The 23,129-nt window shown below is 40.3% G+C and overlaps 1 protein-coding gene across 2 annotated transcripts in view; it reads right to left on the reverse strand.

Annotated features, from left to right (window-relative positions):
• Positions 1-470: 470 nt before the first annotated feature.
• Positions 471-23,129, reverse strand: part of LOC127042896 (ADP-ribosylation factor-like protein 8B) — a 37,537-nt gene continuing 14,878 nt past the window's right edge. The window contains exons 3-7 of one of the 2 annotated variants that reach the window (XM_050936409.1): positions 10,594-10,667; positions 7,101-7,194; positions 4,602-4,669; positions 2,170-2,240; positions 875-1,007 (exon numbers count right to left, since the gene is read on the reverse strand). In XM_050936409.1, the coding sequence (XP_050792366.1) occupies positions 958-1,007; positions 2,170-2,240; positions 4,602-4,669; positions 7,101-7,194; positions 10,594-10,667 (357 nt within the window). In that variant the 3' untranslated portion in view covers positions 875-957. Of the gene's footprint in view, positions 1,008-2,169; positions 2,241-4,601; positions 4,670-7,100; positions 7,195-10,593; positions 10,668-23,129 lie in introns of both variants that reach the window. The other variant, XM_050936411.1, reaches the window with a different exon arrangement.

The following is a 23,129-nucleotide window of genomic DNA, read 5'->3' on the forward strand; positions in this document are numbered from 1 at the left end:
ACAGCAGCCCTGGAACCACTTGGAGTGCTCCTTCAGCCTCAGGAAGGAAACGGCCAATAGATCCCAGGGTGTTGAGGGTAGAATGGCTAGTCAATCTGTGCAGTCATAGATTCATGCGCTCTAGCCTACTCCTCTACATGCTGGTGCTGAGGGGCAGCTGTTGTAGGGATCTAATCTATCTACCTCCCTGCATGAAGCCCTGGCATTCTGTTCCACCCATGAGGTGGGATGATATCACTTTCACTGCAGTCACACTCTCAATGTCTGCTACTAGGATGTGGAATGGGATTTGCCATAATGTGGAGAAAGTGGTGTTTTGTTTTGTTTTGTTTTTTTAAATAGAACAGACAAATGAATATGAGTCATGTATACCTGTGATGAGACTATGGTACCATATTATAAATGTTCAAATTCTTAAACCGCTCTTTTCCACATCTGGCCATTTAAACAACATTTTGACTGATGCGTTCTTTTTTTTAAAAAAAAAAAAGATTTACTTATTCTTGAATATTCAACTCAGTGTTAGCAATTGAAAATAGAAATTAATAGCAACATAACCATAAATACTGTACGCATGTTTATACATCATCTCTGCAATACGCCTTACAATAAGACACACCAGTTTCTATTGTGCAGTTTATTCAGCTTCATATTTAAAAAAATTACTAAACAGTTGACAATTCACATGCATAAACTCAAAACATTCCAGCTCAGAAAAGTACTGATTTTTTTTCCAGTTTTATATTAAGGCTTTTAGGACAGACAGACAGACATTCTGGATGTATGCATGTTTGTTTTCTAAAGACCATAACGGACTGAAATTTTCTATTTGTTAACAAATCTAGTGAAAGTGAGTCCTGGTAGTATTTAGTTTCATTCTTTATCTTTTCAGTAGTGTATAGTAGATGGCGGCCCATGTGATTTGGAAGGAAAAGTTATCTTCAGCAAAAGTTTTCTTCAACAATGCCTTGATTTGGAGTGCTGAATAAGCCACTGTAATGTTATGTCTGCAGAGACAGATAAAACAAACAAATAATGTATGAAGGGACATGAGAATGCTAGTGGATCATTACAATAAAAAAACAGAAGTCTCACATTTGACTTGATATCTATTTCAAAAGTGGCAGGAGAGAAGAAAATTGCTGCAGTCTGCCTCAATTTGAGAAGAGATGTGCATAGCTGATTTCACTGTTATGCCCCCATTGTCATCAAGCCTTTGGGATGGTGTTGGGGTATGTTTCAAGGTCAAGACCTTCACAGGTAGCTTACACTCTTGGGCACTTTACATGTGACCCATCCCCAGCTATGATATGCTCAAAAGATATGCTCAAGATGGGAGTTCCAACAGCTTCCCCTACTTGTTTATCAGGTTCCAAGGGACTGGGGGTTGGGGGGAGTAGAGGGGGTACTGGGTTAGTGCATGGTAATGATTGCTATTGCTCTGCCGAGGACAAGGGATTACTTTTCCTTGCCCTGCTCTTCTCCAGCTTTGTACAGGATAGAAGAGTCAAGCAGATCCTTAACTGGTGTAAATTGATATAATTCCATTGGTGTCAATGGGGCTCCACTGATTTATACCAGCTGAGGATCTGGCACTATTTTGCTAAAGGATGGAAAAACATCCGATATTGAAATAACTAATCTGGAGAAGTAGGCTGGGAAATAGTGAACTACTGAGGGCTTAGTTGGAATGTATTTGAACTCAAGGACATTCCAGTACAGAGGACTTAAAGCTTAAAGTCTGCAACAGCCCCTAGGGGTAATATCTACTCAACAGCTGCCTACAAGACCAGTAACCATCAGAAGTTTATTAAAATAGATAACATACTGATATCTTTCTATCCAGGAAATAACATTCTGAAAGTATCACAAGTTGTATAATATAGTTAGTTCATGTTTAAAATGCATCTTAAAGGGTTCAGTTAAACTAATTTAATGATTTTCTGCAGAACTAAATGTCTTTCTAACTGACTAGTCTATTTGCTTCCTAAAATTTCCAGACTGTTTTGAAGGGTTGCTTTAATAGCAAGCTTGGGTCAAAATGTCTCCAACTATAAAGGTAAACGGATTTTCAAAGCTGCCTAAGGGAGTTGTATGCTCACCTCCCATTAAAATCTCAATTATAATGTAAGTAGTATACAGAAAGCATTGTCAAAATAACATGCTTACCTATGTTATCCTTTTCTTTACAGGAAATAGAATAGCAGCAGATTTCTCGGTCTTGAATAGCTGAAAGGTTTCTATAGAAAGTAAATTCCATTAAGTAGTTTTTATATGCCACAAAACCAGGCCCAAGCATTTTCCACATAATCCACTAAATTACATGTTTGCACATTTGTATTCAAAGGGCCAAACTCTAACCTCTGACATGCAACTTTAAAACTCCACTACTGCTTATAACAAATGCATTTTTTAAAGTGATAAATGTTTTAAGGGCTTCAAATCCTTTCTAATTAAGCCAGGTTTAATAGAGAAAGATAGAAAAGAGTAGGCATCCATATGTCTGAGATAATATTTCTTAGTAGTAACTAGGAAACAGTGTCTTGTCTTAAAAGCTTAACTTTCACCCCTTTGCATCAGAAACCAAAGATTTTACGAGTTTACTACGTTTTGCAACAATAGTATTCAGAGGAGCTCAACAATAATCTTTGGGAGGTTCACACCACCATACGAAGTTTACTAGGTTAAGAACTAAGGCAGGGATTGGTAACCTTTGGCACGCGGCCCTCCAGGGACATCCCTCGGCCCGTGCTGCTTCCCGCAGCCCCCATTGGCCTGGGACAGCAAATAGTGGCCAGTGGGACCCGCGATCGGCCAAACTTGTGGACACGGCAGGTAAACAAACCAGCCTGGTCCACCAGGGTGCTTACCCTGGCAGGCCGCAGGCCAAAGATTGCCGATCTCTGAACTAAGGTATCTAAGATTCCTGTATAAATGTGGGTGCTGCCTGTGGGGAAAAAACACATCTGTATTTTAAATAATAATGTTTAGTCTCTTTTACGTACTTATATGGCCCCCACTATTTAGTGTCTGAGTGTCTCACAGTCAATAATTTATTTATCCTCATAACACCCCTGTGAAGTGAGGAACTGCCATTATCCCTATTTTACAGATGTGAAACTAAGGCACAGAGAGGTTAAGTGACTTGCTCAAGTTCACATAGGAAGTCTTTGATAGAGCAGTGAATTGAACTCTGGGCTCCCGAGTCCCATTTTAGTGCCCTAACCACTGGACCATCCTTCCTCTCTGAATTCTTTTTCAAAAGGATTGCATCTCACAAACGAAAAATGTGGTTTGATTCACAGCAACCTATTTAAGCAAAATTACTGCTGTATTGGCAGGGCCCTAACAAATTCAGGCTCCATTTTGGTAAATTTTATGGTCATTGGATTTTAAAATTTGTCAGTTTCACAGTTTCAGATGTTTACATCTGAAATTTCATAGTGTTGTAACCATGGGGATCCTGACTCAAAAGGGGCTTGCAGGATTGCCACCCTCACTTCTCTGCTGCCAGCTGGGCTCAGAAGGTAGGTTTCTGGAGGTGGGTCTGATCTCCCCCATGTTGCTGGGAGCGTCCCAGGCAGGGGTTCCTAGCTGCTAGTCCTGGTAGGGCTCGGATTTCCTCTTCCCTTGTATGGCTGCTCTCAGGGGGAGATCAGGCCCATCTTGCTGTGGAGTTTCCTGCAGCATGGGGACGTACTCAGAGGTGGGTCTGATCTCCCCCTGGAAGCAGCTACTGCAGGGGAAGAGGAAGTCCTGTCCCTCCCCAGCCCCATCGTGATTAGCGGCTGGAGCCCAGTGCATGCTATGTGCCCCAAGCCCTGCCCCCTCCCCCTTTCTTCCAATAGCTAGATTTTACTGGGGAGATCTGATTTCATGGTCCATGACACATTTTTCATGGCCATGAATCTGTTTAACATAAGAACAGAAGAATGGCCGTACCGGGTCAGACCAAAGGTCAATCTAGCCCAGTATCTGTCTACCGACAGTGGCCAATGCCAAGAGCCCCAGAAGGAGTGAACCTAACAGGCAATGATCAAGTGATCTCTCTCCTGCCATCCATCTCCATCCTCTGACAAACAGAGGCTAGGGACACCATTCCTTAGATCCTTATGTATTGAACTTCTTTGTATAAAAGTAGATTTCCCTTACCCATTGTATTAATTTAAGCAAGTTTCAGTAATCAAAATCTTTGTGCTTTGGTTGCATGCCAAATAAACTGCGTTGCTTAAATTTACAGACAATAGTTTCAAATAACTCTCTTCTAATGACAGTCAAGCATAAAACTGCCATTACAATGCACCCTGGATAGTGTAAGAAGGAACATTATTCTTTACATTAGTTGCATCTTAAGTGATGAGAAAAAAAGATATCTGAAACAACTTTATATAACTTAAACTATCAGAAGGAAAGATTCAATATTGGTTTCCTCAGTCATCAACCATTGCTATTTTAGATGCCAGTGCAACTAAAAGTGGAACATCTGAGAATGTAAAATAGAATCCGTAGCTGCTCGTCACTGCAGCACACTTCCAATGATTTTGCCTTTACACAACAGCTTTTTAGAATGCCGCAACTATTTAGATAGGCCAGCTACTTACAATTTCTCAATTAGCTGTTTTTCATCCAGTGCACCAGGAAGGTCTCTTTTATTTCCAAGGACTAACACCTGTCAAATAATTTACATTCAAAATTAACGTAAATAATTTCATGTAAACTTAGGTTTATTTTATTTACTATCACAATTTAATTCTATTAGCTTTAACATCTAAATATATAAGACAGGATGGGCTACATTCTCAAAAGCGACTAGTGATTTTGAGTGCCAGACTGGAACACCCCTTAAAATGGCCTGATTTTCACAAAGGATTGAGCACTCACATGCTGAAAATCACACTGCTTTAAGGTGCTTAAGGTTAGGCACACAAAAAGCAGCCAGTGCCACATTCTCTCCCCCTGACCCCCACCCCAGTCCCTTCCATGCAGAAGCAAGTCATAGGAGCCTCCATTTAGAACTAGGTATGAGAAGAAAGAAAAAAAATAGATGCTTGTGCTCAGAGAACTACATAAAGAAAACAGACTGCACCACGTATAACTTAACACTGGATAAACATCCTGTATATTTTATGGAAGACAAAATAAGAGATTGGGGGGTTTTAAAATTATTACTGTTTTAATGTATGTCACAACTACAAGTAAAAATCCAGATTAAAATTAAACAACACATTAAAATTCACTCATTGTCATCTTTGGGTTAATAACACTTACTATTATGCCAAGGAATAACTACAGTAAATAAATAGTTCAATACTAGTTACTTACAACAAACTAATAAGTAAAAACAACAGACTATTGCAACCTGAAAATTTAGGTGGACCCACAGACTGTGATATAACAGCACACAAAAGGAAAAGAACTTCATTATGAACGGCTAAAAATCTCAGATCCATTTCAACCTACCTCATGCTCAGTAGATAAGGGGCAACAGAATGGGGAAATCTGATCAAAAAATTGAAATAGGAGCTCCCCACTTTTTTGTCCCTGTCCTTATGAATCCTGGCTGCAGTTCTACTTTCTCTTCCCTATTTGACAGCTCCAATAATATGCAGTGAGGTTACAGAGGGGGTCTCAAATCTTTCTGCTGCAATAGTGGGTGGGATCAGAAATTCTGCCTGAATTCATTCTGCAAATCTCAGTTTACTGCAATGATTTGGTTGTCAGTCACCTGTCTCTACTCCTTCTCACCCAGCTCTCCTTTAGCTAGCATTTTCCTAGGTCAATGACTGGACAGAAGTGAAAGTAGCTGTCCAAAGAAAATATGCAGGGGCCAAGCAATAGCCCTATATTCCTAATACTCTTTGCCTTGGGTCAGAGAACAATCTATTTTCCCTCCCAAAACAGCATCTCTTTTGCTGATATCTTTATCCAGACAGAAAAATGATATAAGGCTGAGGATAACCTATTCTAAAATTGCAAATTATCTTTAACAAAACATTCAGTTCCACCTCCTCAATTACTTAATGGTGCTTCAAGCTCACATCATTCTTTGCCAAAAGTCAAGATCCTGCTTGAGGACAGATTAATTTTTGTATTCCTTTTTCTATTTACATTTTTACTTTGCAGTCAAGGTCTTCCTTGACTTGCAGAAGCAGAGGACTATTTCATGCTTGAGTTCTGCTAACCAACCTCTACAAAAACAAGTCTCATACATCTTAAGATATTGCTACTAATACCTCTGGGTCACCAGTTCAAATCTGACCCACCCTGGTACTGACTGAAAAGTATTACCAACTGATAATGCGCTATGTGCAATTAATTTGATAGGATCAATCCACCTCCACATTTGTATTGACCTTTACACTGGAAGATGTGCAAACACACACTGTAGCAGCGATACTATGTGATAATAACCAGGGCTCTGTGAAAAACTGTCACAAATTCTCACAAAAGCAAAACTGGGTGAGAACTGGTTTTTTATGTTTTGTGGGAAATTCTGTGATTTTGAATTTTTTTCCATTCAGAAAAGGAATAAAGCCAAAACATTTCTAAATGTATTGGAAAACAAAAAATAGTTCACGTCAATCAAAGGATTTCATTCAGATTTTGACCTTTAAAAAAAAATTAAAATGCAATATAAAAAAACTACTTTGTTTCAAAAAGTAATTTTGAAACAAAAAAATCAAAATAATTCATTCTGAAAATATCAAAACACTACATTTCAACATTACTGAAAAACTTCATTTCTGTTTTTTCTAAACAATTCTACTGAAATGGATTTATTTTATGCAATGTTTCAATTTTGACAAAAATGGCATTTTTCACCAAAAAACCACTTCCATGAAAAAATGTCCAACCAGTTCTAGTGTTGTGTAGCCAACCTGAATCACATTTGGGCTGGGATTTTCAAAGGCTTCAGAGAATGGGAGTTCAGTGGGAGTTGGGTGCCCGTAGGTTTCTTTGAAAATAGCAGCCTCAAGCTATAAAGTCTTAATTCACATGTGAACAATTATGTAAGTAAATAAATCCATTTATTCATGTCTGAATATCAGTGATACCATAGCAGAACAATTACATAAATACAAAAGCTCACAAACACTTACTGGAATTCCATGCAACTGTGGCTTGTCTATTAAGCTGTGTAGTTCATTTTTGGAAGCTTCTACTTTTTCTAAATCTGCTGCATCCACCATGTAACTAAAATGGGAAAATTGTCACTTGTATACTTTTATCCAATACAGATGGAAAACATTATTAAAAATATCTGAAATCTGTCAAAACGTACCCACTCCTCCCCCACTGAGCAGATGATTTTAAAAATATCCATTTTCCCTGTTTCATTAGGAATAAAGAAAAAAGAAGAATTAAATACAGGTTGTGGGAAGACAGAAATTTCTGGAAAATGTAATTGATTGCATACAAAGTATGCTGGATGTGCAAAATATACTATATACATGTGCCAGGTCTTTTTACTGAATGACTTGTCAGATCCAAACAGTTTTAAAAAAAGATTTTTTGGAGTAACCTTCTCAGTTGGCAGAAGATGGGCAGTATTACACTCCAAGCATAAGGAAACACCACCTATTAAACAATATTGGGCAAACGGGTGTGAAGCATGTGCACCAGGCAAATACGTATGTGAGAGTCAAAATCTCCAGGAATAATCTCGCATAAACAAGGGGACTGACTGGATAATTTAATAGATCTTCATCTAGGGTCTGATTTTTGGGCCTGGCCTTTTCACTAACATCAGTGGGATTTAGATCAGGCTCTTAATTCTACAAGTGTATTTCCTTCTAATGCTCCAATGTTATTTCCAATAGACCCTTTGAGATAAATTTCCTCCCAACCTCCAAAATCTGGCCATCAGTTTAATTTACTGCATATGACCAAGAATAACTGGGTTAAGAAAATAATCCCACTTTTACACAAAAGGTACTGTTAGTGACCAAGTAATTTTTTCTTGTTGAAGTTTAGTATGATTATGGATACAATTATGTTGCAGTACAATTAGGCAAAATTCACAGAACTGTTGTGGTAAAAATGTATAAAATCAGGGTATGGTCATGGCAACAAATTGCGTAACAATTTAACAAAGTATTATAGTGTAACATTTACACAAAACAAACAATCTTAATGCAATAGTTTTCATTTCCGTGTCAGAGTAAACTATTTGGAAATTATATATGGATATTGTGCAATCATTTTTCAAACAAAAATAATGAAAAGCTATATAACAAAAATAACTGATTCTTTTCAGTAAAGTCCCTTGTACAAATGGTTGCAATTTTGGTATAAGAAGTTATTTTTTATGTGGTGTCTGTTGATGCCAAGCACATTTTTAATAAGATGAGGAGCATTTGGCAAAAACATTGTTGACTGGTACTGCTAAGTATCACAGGGCAACTGACAGAGCTGGGAATCTGGCCATCATGCTTCTTTAGAACTAGAAAACATCCTCTTTCCTCAATTCTCAAACTGCTCCACAGTAAGCCCAATACTCTAAGTGCTGCAATTTTGTCTTCAAACAATGGTATATTTTCAGATACTGTGCCTTCACAGATATCAAGGGGTTTTGCTTGATTTGGCTCAAATACACAGCATGCACAAAGAAAGTGGCAGCAGATTGGCGAAAGTGGGAGGTTGAGTCAGTGTCCATGTCTGACTATTTTTTTTGAGCTTTCCAAAAGTGCTGTTTTTGCTGTTGGGGGTTGGCAAGATTCAGAGCAGCTCTCTGCCCACAATGCAGGGTCACACAATTTTTGACTTCATGAGCATGAACTGTGAGCTCTTCATGAGCTATAAGCATGTTCATGATTTAGGGTGCAAACTCCTTTAGAGCCTGGAGTTCTTCAATAAATGCTGTGGATTGGCAAAGATCATCTCTTGAAAACTTGAACTACTGCCACAATCATTCTCTTCTGTAAAAAATATGAAACATAATTCTCAATGTGCTCAATGTGATAAAGACATGCATTGAACCAGCTGTTCCATGTGGTTATTATAGGGATTGGTAAGATGAAAGGACTTTTTGCTGTTTCCATTAGAAACATGTTGAACTGGGCTTTTCTGGCAGGGCAGGCAGTGAAAGCATGTTTCAAAGCCACAACTAATTCATTTACTTTCAAAAGTATCTTCCTCTTCAGATTACCCACAAGGTTAAGTAAAGGTGCCATGCATGTAAGATATAAAGCCTTTAAAAACAAAGGTTTCAAACCACAATCCCAAACTTTCCCCATGTAGGTGGCATTATCAGTCACAAACTCGGTGACGGAATCAAATGGTATTGTGGATTTTTCAATAAATTTCCTGTATTGCTTTGCTGACTGTTTTAAAAATCAACTGCTTCCAAAACTTCACACTCTAACAAAAAAACATCCAGCTTGTGTTCACCTGCTTGTGAAGTGCTGCATTATCATTGCTTGTGGGAATGGGATGGCAAGAATGTTAAGCACATACCTGTCTTCAGCATTGGTAGTTTCATCTGCCACAATGCTAATTCCTTCACAGGACTGCAGCTTTTCCTTTAAATTCTTCAATATGTCAGTCAAACATTTTGGGGAGGTGAAACGTTCTTACTTGATCTGCACTTGGTATAATATCTACCCTGCTCTCTAAAAACCTTCTCACAGTTTTGGATTGTGAAGGGTATTCAGGGGTATATTTGCTGCAGAGAAGGCTTCTGTTAATTTAAACACTACATTTTTCCTGTAAAGCTGCTTTTTAGTCTTGGTATTAAACAGCTTTCTGCTTTTTTAAAATTCCTATCTTCATCCATTTTTAATGCCTCTCATTTGCACTTATGAGTTGCACTTCCAATATACTTAACAGCCAGCCTCTCTCGTAAAATCAAGTTACATTGCATGACGTACAAAACAATGTTCCTCCACTTTCACAGATGTTTTAGAGTACTGTTCTGTTTGCTGCTTAGGGCTTAATTTTCCTACTTTGCTAATTTTTTTGTTTGCTGTTGTTCTCCTAGTCTAATTTCAAATTAATTGCTGTAACCCCTTCTTTTACAAGATGCATGACTCTTACTTGTGAAATTCAATGAAGGCCACATGATGTTATATTCTTAGTTACTGTTGCTGGAAGATTGCATTCACCACGGCTCACTTTGTTTACAGTCAAACAAATGTTAGTGAGTTTATTTAGTTTCTTTTTCTTTTATTTTTTTTAAACATATACTTCTAGTTCTTACAAATAAAAAATTAAAAAATGGTTTTACAGGGATGGAATGGTGCATTTTAAGGCATTCTCACAAACTGAAACTGGAATAAATGGCAAAATTCACGGATTCTATTCACTGTAACATAATTGTATCCACAAGTATGGTTAATTCTTCTATTTTTGGGGCCAGAGACTAAATGTTGAAAAAAGCTACTCCTTGTTTTAAAGCTTTTTTTGTTTTAAGGTTTAAAGGACTGTCTACCAGGTTAAATTAAACATATAACCATGATGGAAAGCAAGCAGTCGTACAAAAGAGGTAAATGATTGAGAAATATCTGCAGGTGGAGGGGACTGAAAATAGAAGTTGGCAATATTACAAAAGATATTTAAATCACTGATTGTAAAGAGATACATAAAGATGCTTACACAACTGCATTGACTCCTCTGCAATAGCGCTCCCACATGCTTCGAAACCTTGGCTGTCCCCCAATGTCCCATACCTGGAGGGAAAAAAAGGGCTTCCTATGTTATTCTGAATATACCATTAGTATGAACGGAGATTTAGAAGTTAAAACAGAAGTCTTAAGTTAAATTGTAATGCCTATAAAGATGAAGTCATTCAATCACGTTAACAATGTTAAGTTATGTGTGGGGGTAAGGAGACCAGAAGAAAGAATGCATTTGTCTTCCAGAGACATGAAGGACAGACAGTAAAAAGTTGGGTAGGGAAGAGAATGAGCGAGTGTAATGATGGACTAATCTGGCTAATTCTGTTATCTCAATAGCTTTCACATTTGATCACTGAAGATGCTTTTAAAGATATGAGGTCAAGATAATCAGAAGAAAGAAAGAAAACGGTAGTCAACTGCAAAGTTGGAGAACCACTCAGTGATGAGACTATGACTAATTAGTTCACCACAGGAAAAGAAAAGATGAAATATACATGAATTCTACTTAAAGAGTGTAATAGGTGGAAAATAATCATTCAGGCCCCAATCTTGCAAACACTTATGCACATGCTTAACCGTAAGAATGTGAGTAGCCTCACTGACTTCAATGGAAGCACAGGCTAGTGGAATTCTTTGAGATGTTCTTTCAGATGGCATCACCTCTTCCTCAACTGTCAGTACTTGTTCCTTAAAGGAGTACCCTTGGGGAGGGGAGAATAGGGCATGGTCTTGGGATACTAGTGGCTGTCCCTCCTGATGGATCCCCTCTTGCATGTGTGTGCCCTGTAGCACTGATCTCCATACAAGGCAAGGATTCCAAAAGGCCCATTGAGGTGAGGCAAAGGCAAAAGGTGGAGGAACATAAGGGTGTTTCTGCCAAGTAGGTTGCTGAGTGATTCGTTGACTAATTTCTGGGAGCTCTTCCTTAAGATACATCCCAGGTGAGGGTGTCTCAACGAGAATCTAGTGGTACTTCTGAGTCCAAAGTAGTAACCTCCTCTGTTTCTAGTTGAGGGAGGGAGACCATTCATGTTAGTACCAGCACACATACTGGCATCAGAACATGCAACAGCACCAGCAGAAGATTCCTTTTGGTATCTGTCAGGAGAGGGGAGTCGGAGGTCCATAGCTGTGGAGAAAAGACCTATCACAGGTCTGCTAAAGTTTGAAACCTGGGGTTTGGGGAACATGCTGTTAAAAAAAAAAAAAGAGAGAGAGAGAGAGAGAGAGAGAGAGAGAGAAAAGAAGGCCTCAGACAAAGGGAGAGAGGTTGAGGGTGGGGCAGATAAGATATGTGTGTGTGGGGGATGTTCTGACTGCAGGAAGAAATAAGGGGGAGGGGGCAAAATGCACACCGGGTGTGATGGGGAAATAAAATAAATACAATAAGAAATAATGAATAAAAGACAAAGCAGATTAGCTAAACTTGAAAGGCTAACTAATGGACACCACAGAGCTCCATCTCAGGCCATAGGGGCTGAGAAGGAACTGGAGAGGTGGTGGGTCTGCTCTCCCCTATATGCCCTCAGATAAGAGCACATGGATATGCAAGGTGCAGGTGTGGACCATGTGGACACTGCTACAAAAAAAAATTGTCTGATCAGACACACAGGCCTACACCTGAAGTGCAGAACCCACAGGGACAACTACTCAAAAACCAATGAATTATTCATGCATTTGTAGAATTGAGATTTTAATTTCCTGCCTAAAACCCATTTATTCTGGTTTTGTTTATATAGTGGTGAATTTCACCCATGAGAATAGACCCAAATGTTCATAATCATTAGCTAAAATTGCATCTAAGATAAAGTATCACTGTACGGATCTAAAATGCATGGTTACATATAGGGAAGTTGTACCTATGTTGAAGTAGATGTTATAAGACATCCATCTATTAAAATACTGATGACAACTGAAAAATAAAACCAAAGGAATGTATTTGTTCTCAAGCCAGGTGCAGAAAGAGGTGATTATTTCTTAAACATATTTAGTTATCAAAATAAGATCTGAACCACAACTAGGAGGAATACGTGTTACAGCTCAGTTTGGATTTATAAACAAAATATAGAGCAGAAAAGGTTTATGCCTTTTAAATTTTCTCAATTTTTTTCAAGTTTATTCTCTTTCCCAAATCCACCTATGTTGGAGGCTGCTAAGGCACTGCAGACTAACATGGAAGAGTTAGACTTAAATTGATCCAAGGAACTAAGACTTTTCCAACTGGCATGAACCTCACTTTTTATTCCATAGTCCATAAATCATATTCATGTATTGATCTCTGTATCATTTCCAACACGTTAGGCTCATATTTTGGATAAAATATTCCCAATTTCCAATTAAATAATTCCTGGATTGAGATTTTACTACTCCCTCCGGAAACACATTAATATATTACGCGAATGTAGACTGGTTTTGATCCCCATCTTAGAATGTACACTTTAAGGATAGCAAAACGACCATTTGTATGCCACCTGGGTATCAATTATGACTCTTCCTGACCTTTCGGGGGATGTTTCAGAAAGACTTAATAAAAATCAATCATTTATGTATAAAGCTAAAAAGGGATGAATACATAGTGCAATATTGCAACCCTCACACCAACGCCAGTATCACACTAGGTGACGAGGCCCTTGAAAGATCAGTTTATCATATGGTGCACATCTGTTTGAGTGGGGAGTAAAAACAAGTTATTTTCCCGATAGATCAGAAGAAAAAGGAGGAAGGGGAAGACAGAGTGTTAAGAAAAGACTTCAGAAAACTACAATGATTCATTACTCTTGGAAACAGAAGGGTCTACAGGATGGTGTAGCTTCGAGTAAAAACGAGAATCTGAGATACAAAGATACCAGTTCCACTCTGTCCAGTGATACAGTATACCTGATCTATGCGATATTTCTTCAGATATATAAACATTAGTCTAATTAGCAGAATCATCCTGAAACACTGAACAGACAAGTTATCTCCAACTGATTATGAATCAGTTCTCTCAATAAACCTGTTGGCAATCCATTGGAGAATGGCATACAGGATGCAAAATAGTATGAATGTATTTGATAGGATTTGGAAACCATTCACTCTATAACTGGAGACACTGAAGTTATCTTTAACGGAAAGAAAACAGACAAAACTGATTAACTAGAAAAATGGGTAGTGTATGAACTGCCATCTGTACCTCTTTACCCATCCAAATAAAAAGATTAGATAACTACTGTTCATACTAGTACCATCCTTCTTATGCTTATTTATCATTTTACAGAGCCCACAACTGTGGTAGGTACTCAGCAGAAAACACAGGCCTCTGCCCCAAACAGTTCACAATCCAAATGACAGAAGTGACAGATAAATGAGGATATAACATGCACTAGGAAGAGGAAAGGAGAGGAAAGACATGGGTTAAAGATACATGCTTAGATAGTGACTCGTTTAAGACATACATTCAACTTGGTCATAGAAATGTATTCTTGTGCATGCCCTGTATGCTGAGTACATAACTCATTTTTGCATCATAGTATTCCGTGTATAGGGCAGTGGTCCCCAATTTTTTTCTGTCACACCTCTCCTTACCTATAATGGACTCTGTCCACGTCTCTCTCCCTCCCCACCACCGTAGCTGCAATTGGGAGTGGGACTGGAGTTGTGGTCAGGAGCTGGGGCCATGGCTGGAAGCAGGGTCGCAGTTGGAGGCTAGGGCCCAGGAGCCAAGGCTGCAGCTGGGGCCTGGGCTGCGGCTGGTGACAATGCGGGGCTGGGTGGCGCTCCTGCGAGGCCCACTCCCCGAACATTCCTCCGTGCCCCCTAGGGGTATGTACCCCACAGCTTGGGGACCACTCATATAGGGAAAACATATATACGGGGGGGAGGGATGCTATAACTGAATAGCACAAGATACAACTCACTATAAAAATCAAGATGTCTAGATCAAGGATTCTCAAACTTTTTTTTTTTCTGAGCCCGGCCCCCCTCCCCACACATGCTATAAAAACTCCATGGCCCACCTGTGCCACAATAACTGTTTTTCTGCATATAAAAGCCAGGACCAGTGTTAGGGGGTAGCAAGCAGGGAAATTGCCTGGGGCCCATGACACAGGGGCCCCCACAAAGCTACATTGCTCAGGTTTCAGCCCCAGATGGTGGGGCTTCGGTTTTCTGCCCTGGTCCCTCATGAGTCTAATGCTGGTCCTGCACAGATGCCCCCCCATTAACCTGCTTGAGGCCCCCTAAGGGGCCCCAGACCCCTGGTTGAGAACCACGGGTCTAGGTGATATTAAATGTAGATTAGACTTTAAATTGTTACTGCAGTCTTCTTTGGTCCCTCATGATTAGAATGGCCACATTTTATAGGCAATTTTATCCCAAGCTGACCAGCACATCTGAAGAACTGGGAAATGCCCTGGAAACGCCCAAAATGAATAATACTCCTGGGGGAATTCTGAACTAAAAATTCTGCAACAAAAAATTAAAAATCCTGTGCACGATATTTTCAAATTCTGCGTATTTTATTTGTCAAAACAATACAATATAATCGCACCAATTTCAATGATTTTTGGTCATTTGTTTCAAAATACCTGTCAGCAAGTATGTCTGTAACAATGCAGACATCAAAAAAGATTCAGAAAATGATTTTTGAAAAATATATTCCTTACACGGCATATTAATACAGAACTCTGAGTAATGATTCATTTAAACTACAATAGAGAACCATATTTCCCACGTCCCCCAAGAAGCAGTGCAAAGGCTGGGGAGAGCTGGGGTACTAGACGAGCTGAAGAAGAGGGAAATAATTGTTAGGAAGGAGCCTAGGTGTTAACTTGGAGGGTTGTTGGGTATGGGTGGGAAAAGTATGAAACAGGTTTTTTTGGGGGGTGGGGAGGGACTGTTAGGGAGCTTCCCCCATGCAGACCCTGGCCGACCCCTAGCCTCTCCCATTCAGTCTTGGACATGTGTCTCTCCACCCCCATTCAGACACCCACTCCCCCCATTCCCATGTGTCCTGTCCACGTGTCCCTCCACCTCCACTCAGACACCCATTCTTCCACTCCCATGTGGTCCGACACCCCCTCCCCATGTGGCCCTGTGCCTCCACTCCCATTCAGCCCCTGCCACAGTCTGTTCTCTCCACTAGCCCTTATGAGCCCGTCTGACCCTGTCTAGAGGCACTGTGAAGAAGGTTCTGCAGGCTCTTTCTTCCCTAGCTGGCTGGGAACACCTGCTGCGTTCTATTGCCACAGTGTCCTCTCATGGACAAAATCTGGAACTGCAGCAACTTTTCAGCAGATACTTTTTTCTGAGCAAAATTTAAAAATATGCGTGGCTCATTAATTATGCACAGGTGCAGGGCACAGAATCCTCCCAGGAGTAGAATAAGGAAGAAGATTCTTTGCTAGGTGGATGCACTGCTGAAGAGGATATTTAAATCACATCAAGCAGATGTTATTCAGACTAAATCACAGCGGCAGATCATATTCCCACAGAATTTTATAAATACAATTATTTATTCATTCCTGTTTGTTTCCGTGGAGTAATAATTCTTAGCATCTAAGAAGTGTTTCATATTCTCAGAGGGCTGTCCTATACAAACACTAGTTAATGTTTAATTAGCAAGTTAGGGTAATCAATATGCTTTAGATTCACCATTCCTTTGTGGCCTTACACTGATCTGTTAAATCAAATTCTTCAAAAACAGGAATCCCTCTTGTCCGATTTCCATACTTTATCTGGGCATAAAACTCTTTCTTAACATTGCAGCTATCAGACTGTGTAACAGGTTTAAGGGGCAAATCTTTCCCTTTTGTGCACAAGAAAGTTTTAGCAAGGGAGCAGGGATGCAGTTGGAGGCATGCTTAAGAGTTTGGAAAGCTGTAGGTGGATTAGGGACTCAATGGTTGGTTTCGATAAGTGTTTATTGTGGAAAGATTTGATAGGTAATGGAAAGTTGCAGGAGGGGAAAGGATAGTTTTGTCTTATGCTGTTCTTTCAATGTCTGCCTCCATGCAAACACCACATTTATTTCTACTCAGAAGGTTATCCTTGCAACCAGACAGGATTTAAAAAAAAAACAAAACTGTTTTCAGAAGAAAAAACTTTAAATCTTGTAGAAATAGAGATGGGAACCAAACTCACAGGAAAAGACTAAATCCTTGGACAATGCAGAGATTACACAGAGATTTCTAGGGTGCTGCTCACAGGGCAACATACACCAGCAATTTCTGACAACATTATACTGTACACTGACAATAAGGTGCTTCTACAGAGGTCCTAGGCATACCGATAATATTTAACGTCAATTCCCAAAGTCACAATATAAAGGCAGTAATTATCAGTAACTGTTCATCTAGCATAGCGAGGAAATACTCAATTTCACTGACAAGGAAATGGGAGCAATGGAAATTTTCTTCAAATCATCTCTATGGATAGATATATAGGTATATAACAAAAGATGCCTTCTTTTAGTACTAGCTAAATTAGCTGCTGAGGAAGATATACTCCCCTGCTCGATGCAAATTATGTGCTAGATGTACTTCTTAATGGCCTATCATCTCACCTTTTGTAGTGTAGATTCTTTTTATGACTAGCTCTGTATACACTGAAAAAAATATTTCACCAGGCAATACATCAGAGAACACTACGTTCTTTAAAATAATTCCTGGCCCTTTGAAGAACCCTGCTGTCAGTTTCTGTAGGTGGATGAAGCCCTACTTGTATGACATTTTTCCAGTTAGGTAACAAGATAAGCAAGATTGCGTTACCTCTGAGAGAAATGAGTAATTTTCCCAGAGACAAATTTTATGCAGTATATTTTTAAATTTAATCATGATACTCTTCTCTAATGATCAAATGGAAACATATTTAGGGCCTGAGCCTCAAAACAGCTCAGCATATAAAGCTCCTGAAAGAAAGGCCAGGAGTACATTAACAGAAAGGGGTATTACTCAGTGGCAATGCAGATCTAAGTGCATTATCATTGACACGTATGGTGGACAGAAAAAGGGCATGATGCCAGAATTTTCAAAAACTGCATTTCTCAGAAGGGACCTGCTGGGCAAAAGGGGCAAAAGGAAACTCTATTCCCACTGAACAAAATTGACATTAATGGTTCCTCAGCCCACACTGATTTTGGGTGACAATGCATACCCACTTTTGCCATGGTTCATGAAACTGCTCCTAGATTATACAAACCCAGTGAGAGGCTGATTCAGTTAATAAAATAAAAATTTCAGAAGTGCCAAAAGTTTGTTAAAAAAAAAATCTAAAGAACCATTTCAAAATGTAATTTTGAATTAACATTTTATTTAGAAGTGTTGATTTGGACATTTAAAACATTTCATTTTAACCTGAACAAAAATTTGCTGCATTTTCATTTCAGGAAAAAAACCCAAAAACAAACAGTTTCAGTTTAAAAGGAATCTATCCATCCCCCACCCCTCTAAGTTTGGCCACCAAACCAAAAAATCTGTTATTCGCTCAGCTTTATTTGGGAGGCCGAAAGCAGGAAAGGAAGGGCTGTTGGCCTAGAGATATGGGTCAGTAATTAATGTAGTGATTATTAATTTGTCTGATGATCTTTGAATAATGTATCTTAAAGCAAAGATGAGGTTTTTATTATTAAACAACAGTGAAAAGGCAGCAAGACTCACAGCACTATATACTCCATGGGAACAAGAAATTGTTGCAGTAAAGAGTTAGAGAAGGAGGGCTGGCAATGCCAGCTTGAGCTATCCTGGGCAGTTCACAACTAGAGCCGTGCATGGATACAAATTTATATCCATGGATGTGGATATAAATTGGTTTCCACGGAACTGCAGGGCTCTCCCAGGAACCACAGCGGCGAAAGGAGCAGAACATGAGGCTGCTGCTCCCAGGAGCGAGCACCCCATGCCAGCAGCTCCTCTGGCACGGCTGTACTGCCTCTAGACCCATCCCTGCCCCTTCCATGCAGCTGTCTGCATCTCCCATCTGAGGGCATGGGCTCCACTTGAACACAAGAACATGACATGGGACAGCTGTCAGTGAGCCTGGTGCCCGCCCCAGAGGGCGGGGCTGGAGGCGGTACAGCCACGCTGGAGGAGCTGCCAACACCGCCTGCTGGCTCCTGGGAGCAGCAGCCCCCCGCATTCTGCTCCTTTCACCGCTGCAGTTCCTGGGAAAGCCCTGCGGTTCCGTGGATACCAATTTATATCCAAGGATATCCGCATCCATGGGTATAAATTTCTATCCTGCAGGGCTTTATTCACTTTTTCAACATGCCCATAGTTGCTCCCCCCATTCAGGGCTGGGGTCTACAGAGTAGTTCTTCTGCTCCTGCCTCAGGGGCTGAAGGGTATGTGTGTAGCCAGATGCATATATTTGTCATATTTGAACAAAAATGTCTATATTTACAGAGAATCTCTTTTGTCCCTTATCTCCTTTATCTATCAACCAATTTTGATAAAATTGGAAATGGAGTCAGTTTTTTCTTTTTTAGAGGCCCCTCATATTCTGAGGCCTTAAACTGTAGCTTAGTTATCTTATACCTTAATCCGGCACTGGTTCCAGCACAGCACTAAATGGGAATGAGAAGGGCTTCTATCCCTGAGCTGCCTTCCCATGGGCTTCCACGCACTGCAGAGGCAGCAGTTCAACTGAGGGAGCAGATTCCACAGCAAGTGGAGGGGCAGCCTCTGCTGGCAACAGCTAGAACTGCAGCTCAACCTGCCAGTGCCTGCCTCTGGTGGTTCCAGTCAGAACTGCAGCATCAGTTACAGCTGAGGGTATGGCTGCACTTGAAATTTCGGAGAGCTGCCGTGGCAGCGCTTTGAAGCGTGAGTGTGGTCAGAGCGCCAGCGCTACGAGAGAGCTCTCCCAGTGCTGCACGTACTCCACATCCTCTAAGGGTGTAGCTTGCAGCGCTGGGAGCCGCGGTCCCAGCGCTGCGGCACTGATTACACAGGCTTTACAGCACTGTATCTTGCAGCGCTCAGGGGGGTGTTTTTTCAGATCCCTGAGCGCGGAAGTTGCAGCGCTGTAAAGTGCCAGTGTAGCCAAAGCCTCAGACAAAAATGTTGACTTGCCAGGATCTTCCCATGAGATTGCAATAGACCAGTATTCATGCTGCAAAGTTGCTGGACTCACCAAAATACCAAAAGAGCTGGCAACACAGATGCTGCCCCACCACCCTAGCTACACATCTCCTCTCCAATTCCCTCTAATCCACTTCTATGGATCTCCCTCAATTTCCCGCTCCCCCTCCCACAAACATCTCCCCACTCTGGGCCCTCTCACCCCAATACCTCCGCCTGCCACCCCCAGGCTCCTCTATTCCTCCACATCTTTCCATGTTCCCACCAACCTCGGGGTTCACTCATTCGCTACAGTACCCTTCCCTGTGATTACTTTCCACTTAAGCATTCAAGTTTTCTTGAGTTCTCATATACTCAACAGAATCAATATCCCTCTCAGTCCTCAACAGTACTACATCAATTCCCTGTCCTCTTGCCTAAATGTGCCCTTTCTTTCCAGAGTCATCTTCTTTTTGAGTTCCTTGAACCAGTACATTCAGAGTCCCAGTACACATCACTGTGTATGCCCAGAAGTAGATCTTCCCTACTTGATTTGCTCCCTGGCCCTTTGTTTCGTAAGACTTTCATCACTGGGATTCATCCGCCTTTCCACCACTGTTTAGAGAAGTCCATAGCACCGCCACGGCGATTACAGTGAGAAAAAGATGAAATTACACAATTAACCACAGAAATACTGTAAGATAATTTCAGTTCAGTTTTCAATTCCAATGTCCTTTTTCCACGGTTTAGACCTTGTAAGGATCTATAATTAAAATTAGCACATAATTATATGGGTAATTGGGAGTGCTAGATTGTTATCAGACAGTGATCCTTGAAGGTGGGAAAACACAAAAGGGACAGTTGGTGGTGAGTGTAAAAGGACTAAAAGGTTAATGCAAGCCTCAGAGAAACACCCCCACCCAGTTTGCAGAACATACCTGTAAGAGGGAGAGGGGCAAGATTGATAAGGGTATGGCTACACTTACAGTTGTACAGCGCTGGGAGTTACAGCTGTCTTCCTACAGCTGTGTAGGGAAAGCGCTGCAGTGTGGCCACACTGACAGCTACCAGCGCTGCACTGTGGCCACATTTGCAGCATTTGCAGCGCTGTTGGGAGTGCTGCACTGTGGGCAGCTATCCCAGCGTTCAAGTGGCTGCAACGTGCTTTTCAAAAGAGGGGGGTGGGGTGGAGTGTGACAGGGAGCGTGTGGGAGACAGAGAGAGTGGATTTTTGGAGCTGACACTGTTCTCAGCTCCCTGCCTTGCAAGTTCTAAGGACTGGAAGATACACAGCACCTACCTTCAATCATTTTAAAAGTTTTGACCCCTTTCCCCACCCCTTTCTTATTCACTAAATGCAAATTACGCACTCCTAAATAGCCTTCAGACCACATATGCAGCTGCTCAACACGGACTCCCCTCTCTCCTCAAGCAAACAGCTGTGAACATTCCAAAGCAATTCCCCTGCCTCCGCTCGCTCGCTGGAGCAAAGAGCAGCTGTGTGTATTTTTTAGATAAGTAGCTCCGGGGAGCTCAGAGTTCAGCCATTCTTCCGGTTTGTTGTGAGCAGGCATTCTGGGATACCTCCTAATACCCTGGAGGCCAATAACAGTGCTTTTGGTGGCCACACTTGATGAGCAGAGCTGCATCACCAGTGCTACAATCGTTACACCCCAAGCAGACTAGGTGTACAGCCAGCGCTGCAGCCAGGGAGTTGCTGCACAGGATGTGCCTTGCAGGTGTGGACAGTTACTAAGTTGCAGCGCTGTAAACCCACCACCAGCGCTGCAACTCTCCAGTGTAACCAAGCCCTAAGTTTGTACTAGAGTTACTCACACAGGAGACATTACAGAATCAGCTCTCTGAAGAGAAATGCTGTGCAAGTTTCTGTAGGGATGATTACAAAGGTCAAACACTCATTTTATAAAAGGCTATAGGATATAATTGCAGAAAATTGAGCAAAAATAATGTTCAGATTAATTAGCATCTCCACTAGATTTCTAAAATTTTTTATTAATATATGAAAATAGACAGGATAGTTTGTTCACTTATTCCCCCAATCCTCATAGTCTGACACTTTTCTAGCATAATATCCTGTAAGAAAAATAGCATAGACCTCTATCCTGATATAACGTTGTCCTCAGGAGCCAAAAAAATCTTACATCGTTGTAGGTGAAACCGCATTATATCGAACTTGCTTTGATCCACCGGAGCATGCAGCCCCGCCCCCTGAAGAGCAGCTTTACCCTGTTATATCCAAATTCATATTATATCAGGTCGCATTATATCAGGGTAGAGGTGTACATGGTAATCGAGACCTTTCATAAAATTTTAGTTGCTTTTATTTCTTGAGATGTTTTCAGTAGCTTATCAACACGAAACTTTCAAAAGATAAGCTATTTGATTTATGACCTAGGTAATAAATATCAAGATTACTAAATTGTATTGTTTGCAAGAACAGTATCTGATCATAATATGTTCAAATTTGTTTTTAATTTTGTTGATGGATGAGTGTTGAATGGCTGGTGGTTGGTAGGAGCTTTCCACTTATTTTTATAAAACTTTGGGTCAGACTTATTGTAAACTGCTGACAGTGAGTAATAAAACACTCTTCAGTATCTTATATTTCCTTTTTCTATTTTTGTCTTTGTTTTTATTAGTTGGGAGACTCCTAGCCTTTTTATTCTCTAGTTTTCAGGGTTGAAAGTATGGTTGTGTTTATGTACATGTGCATGAGCATCTGTAAAAATCTACCTGGGGAAGGCACCACAAAGAAAGTTCACTAGGTTTAAACAGCCCTAAAACAGTCTCAAAGATATTCATTGACACGTGTTCTGCATTTTGCTTTAGAGTGTCCTAAGAACCTTGAAGCTATCAGCTGTAAACTGCTAAACGAGCTTTTTCAAACTTCTACTTGTCAGTGCTCTTCTAGGCCTGTGTTGTATTATCTCTGTTTAGGGGTAGGGCAGGAAAGGGTTAGCCACTAAATAGCAACTGAAATCTAAGGAAGAAGCTCTAAGACAGTGCTTTAGACAAAGTAATAATTTGATTTCACTATCAAAATATTTAGCCATCTTCAAGTTATAGATACAACCAATTTTGGTAAACTTCTTATAACTGGGGTATATAGCCAAATGAATTGCCACCTCCTTGGATTCCTTCTTAGAATTTAGATTGTTTGTTGTATTAATCTTACAACTAATTAATTTGATTATTTAATTTCAATCCAGTATTGAAGCTAACTTGTTGAGTAAACCATGATTTGCTTTTTATTTGAAAGTTGTACTGTTTTAGTCTTAGTATTATTGACTATTATCATCAGTATCTTAGCCTTGGGGATGTATTTGTGATTTTATTAAAACAATTAATCAAAAATAAAATGTATAAATATAACACAGCCACATTACTTTCAATGAGCAAGCAAGAGTCTAGAAATTTTGAGGACCTGAGTGGACATCAGCTGGTCAACCTAAAATCC

This window comes from Gopherus flavomarginatus, chromosome 1 (genome assembly GCF_025201925.1).
Source record: "Gopherus flavomarginatus isolate rGopFla2 chromosome 1, rGopFla2.mat.asm, whole genome shotgun sequence".
NCBI lineage: Eukaryota > Metazoa > Chordata > Testudines > Testudinidae > Gopherus > Gopherus flavomarginatus.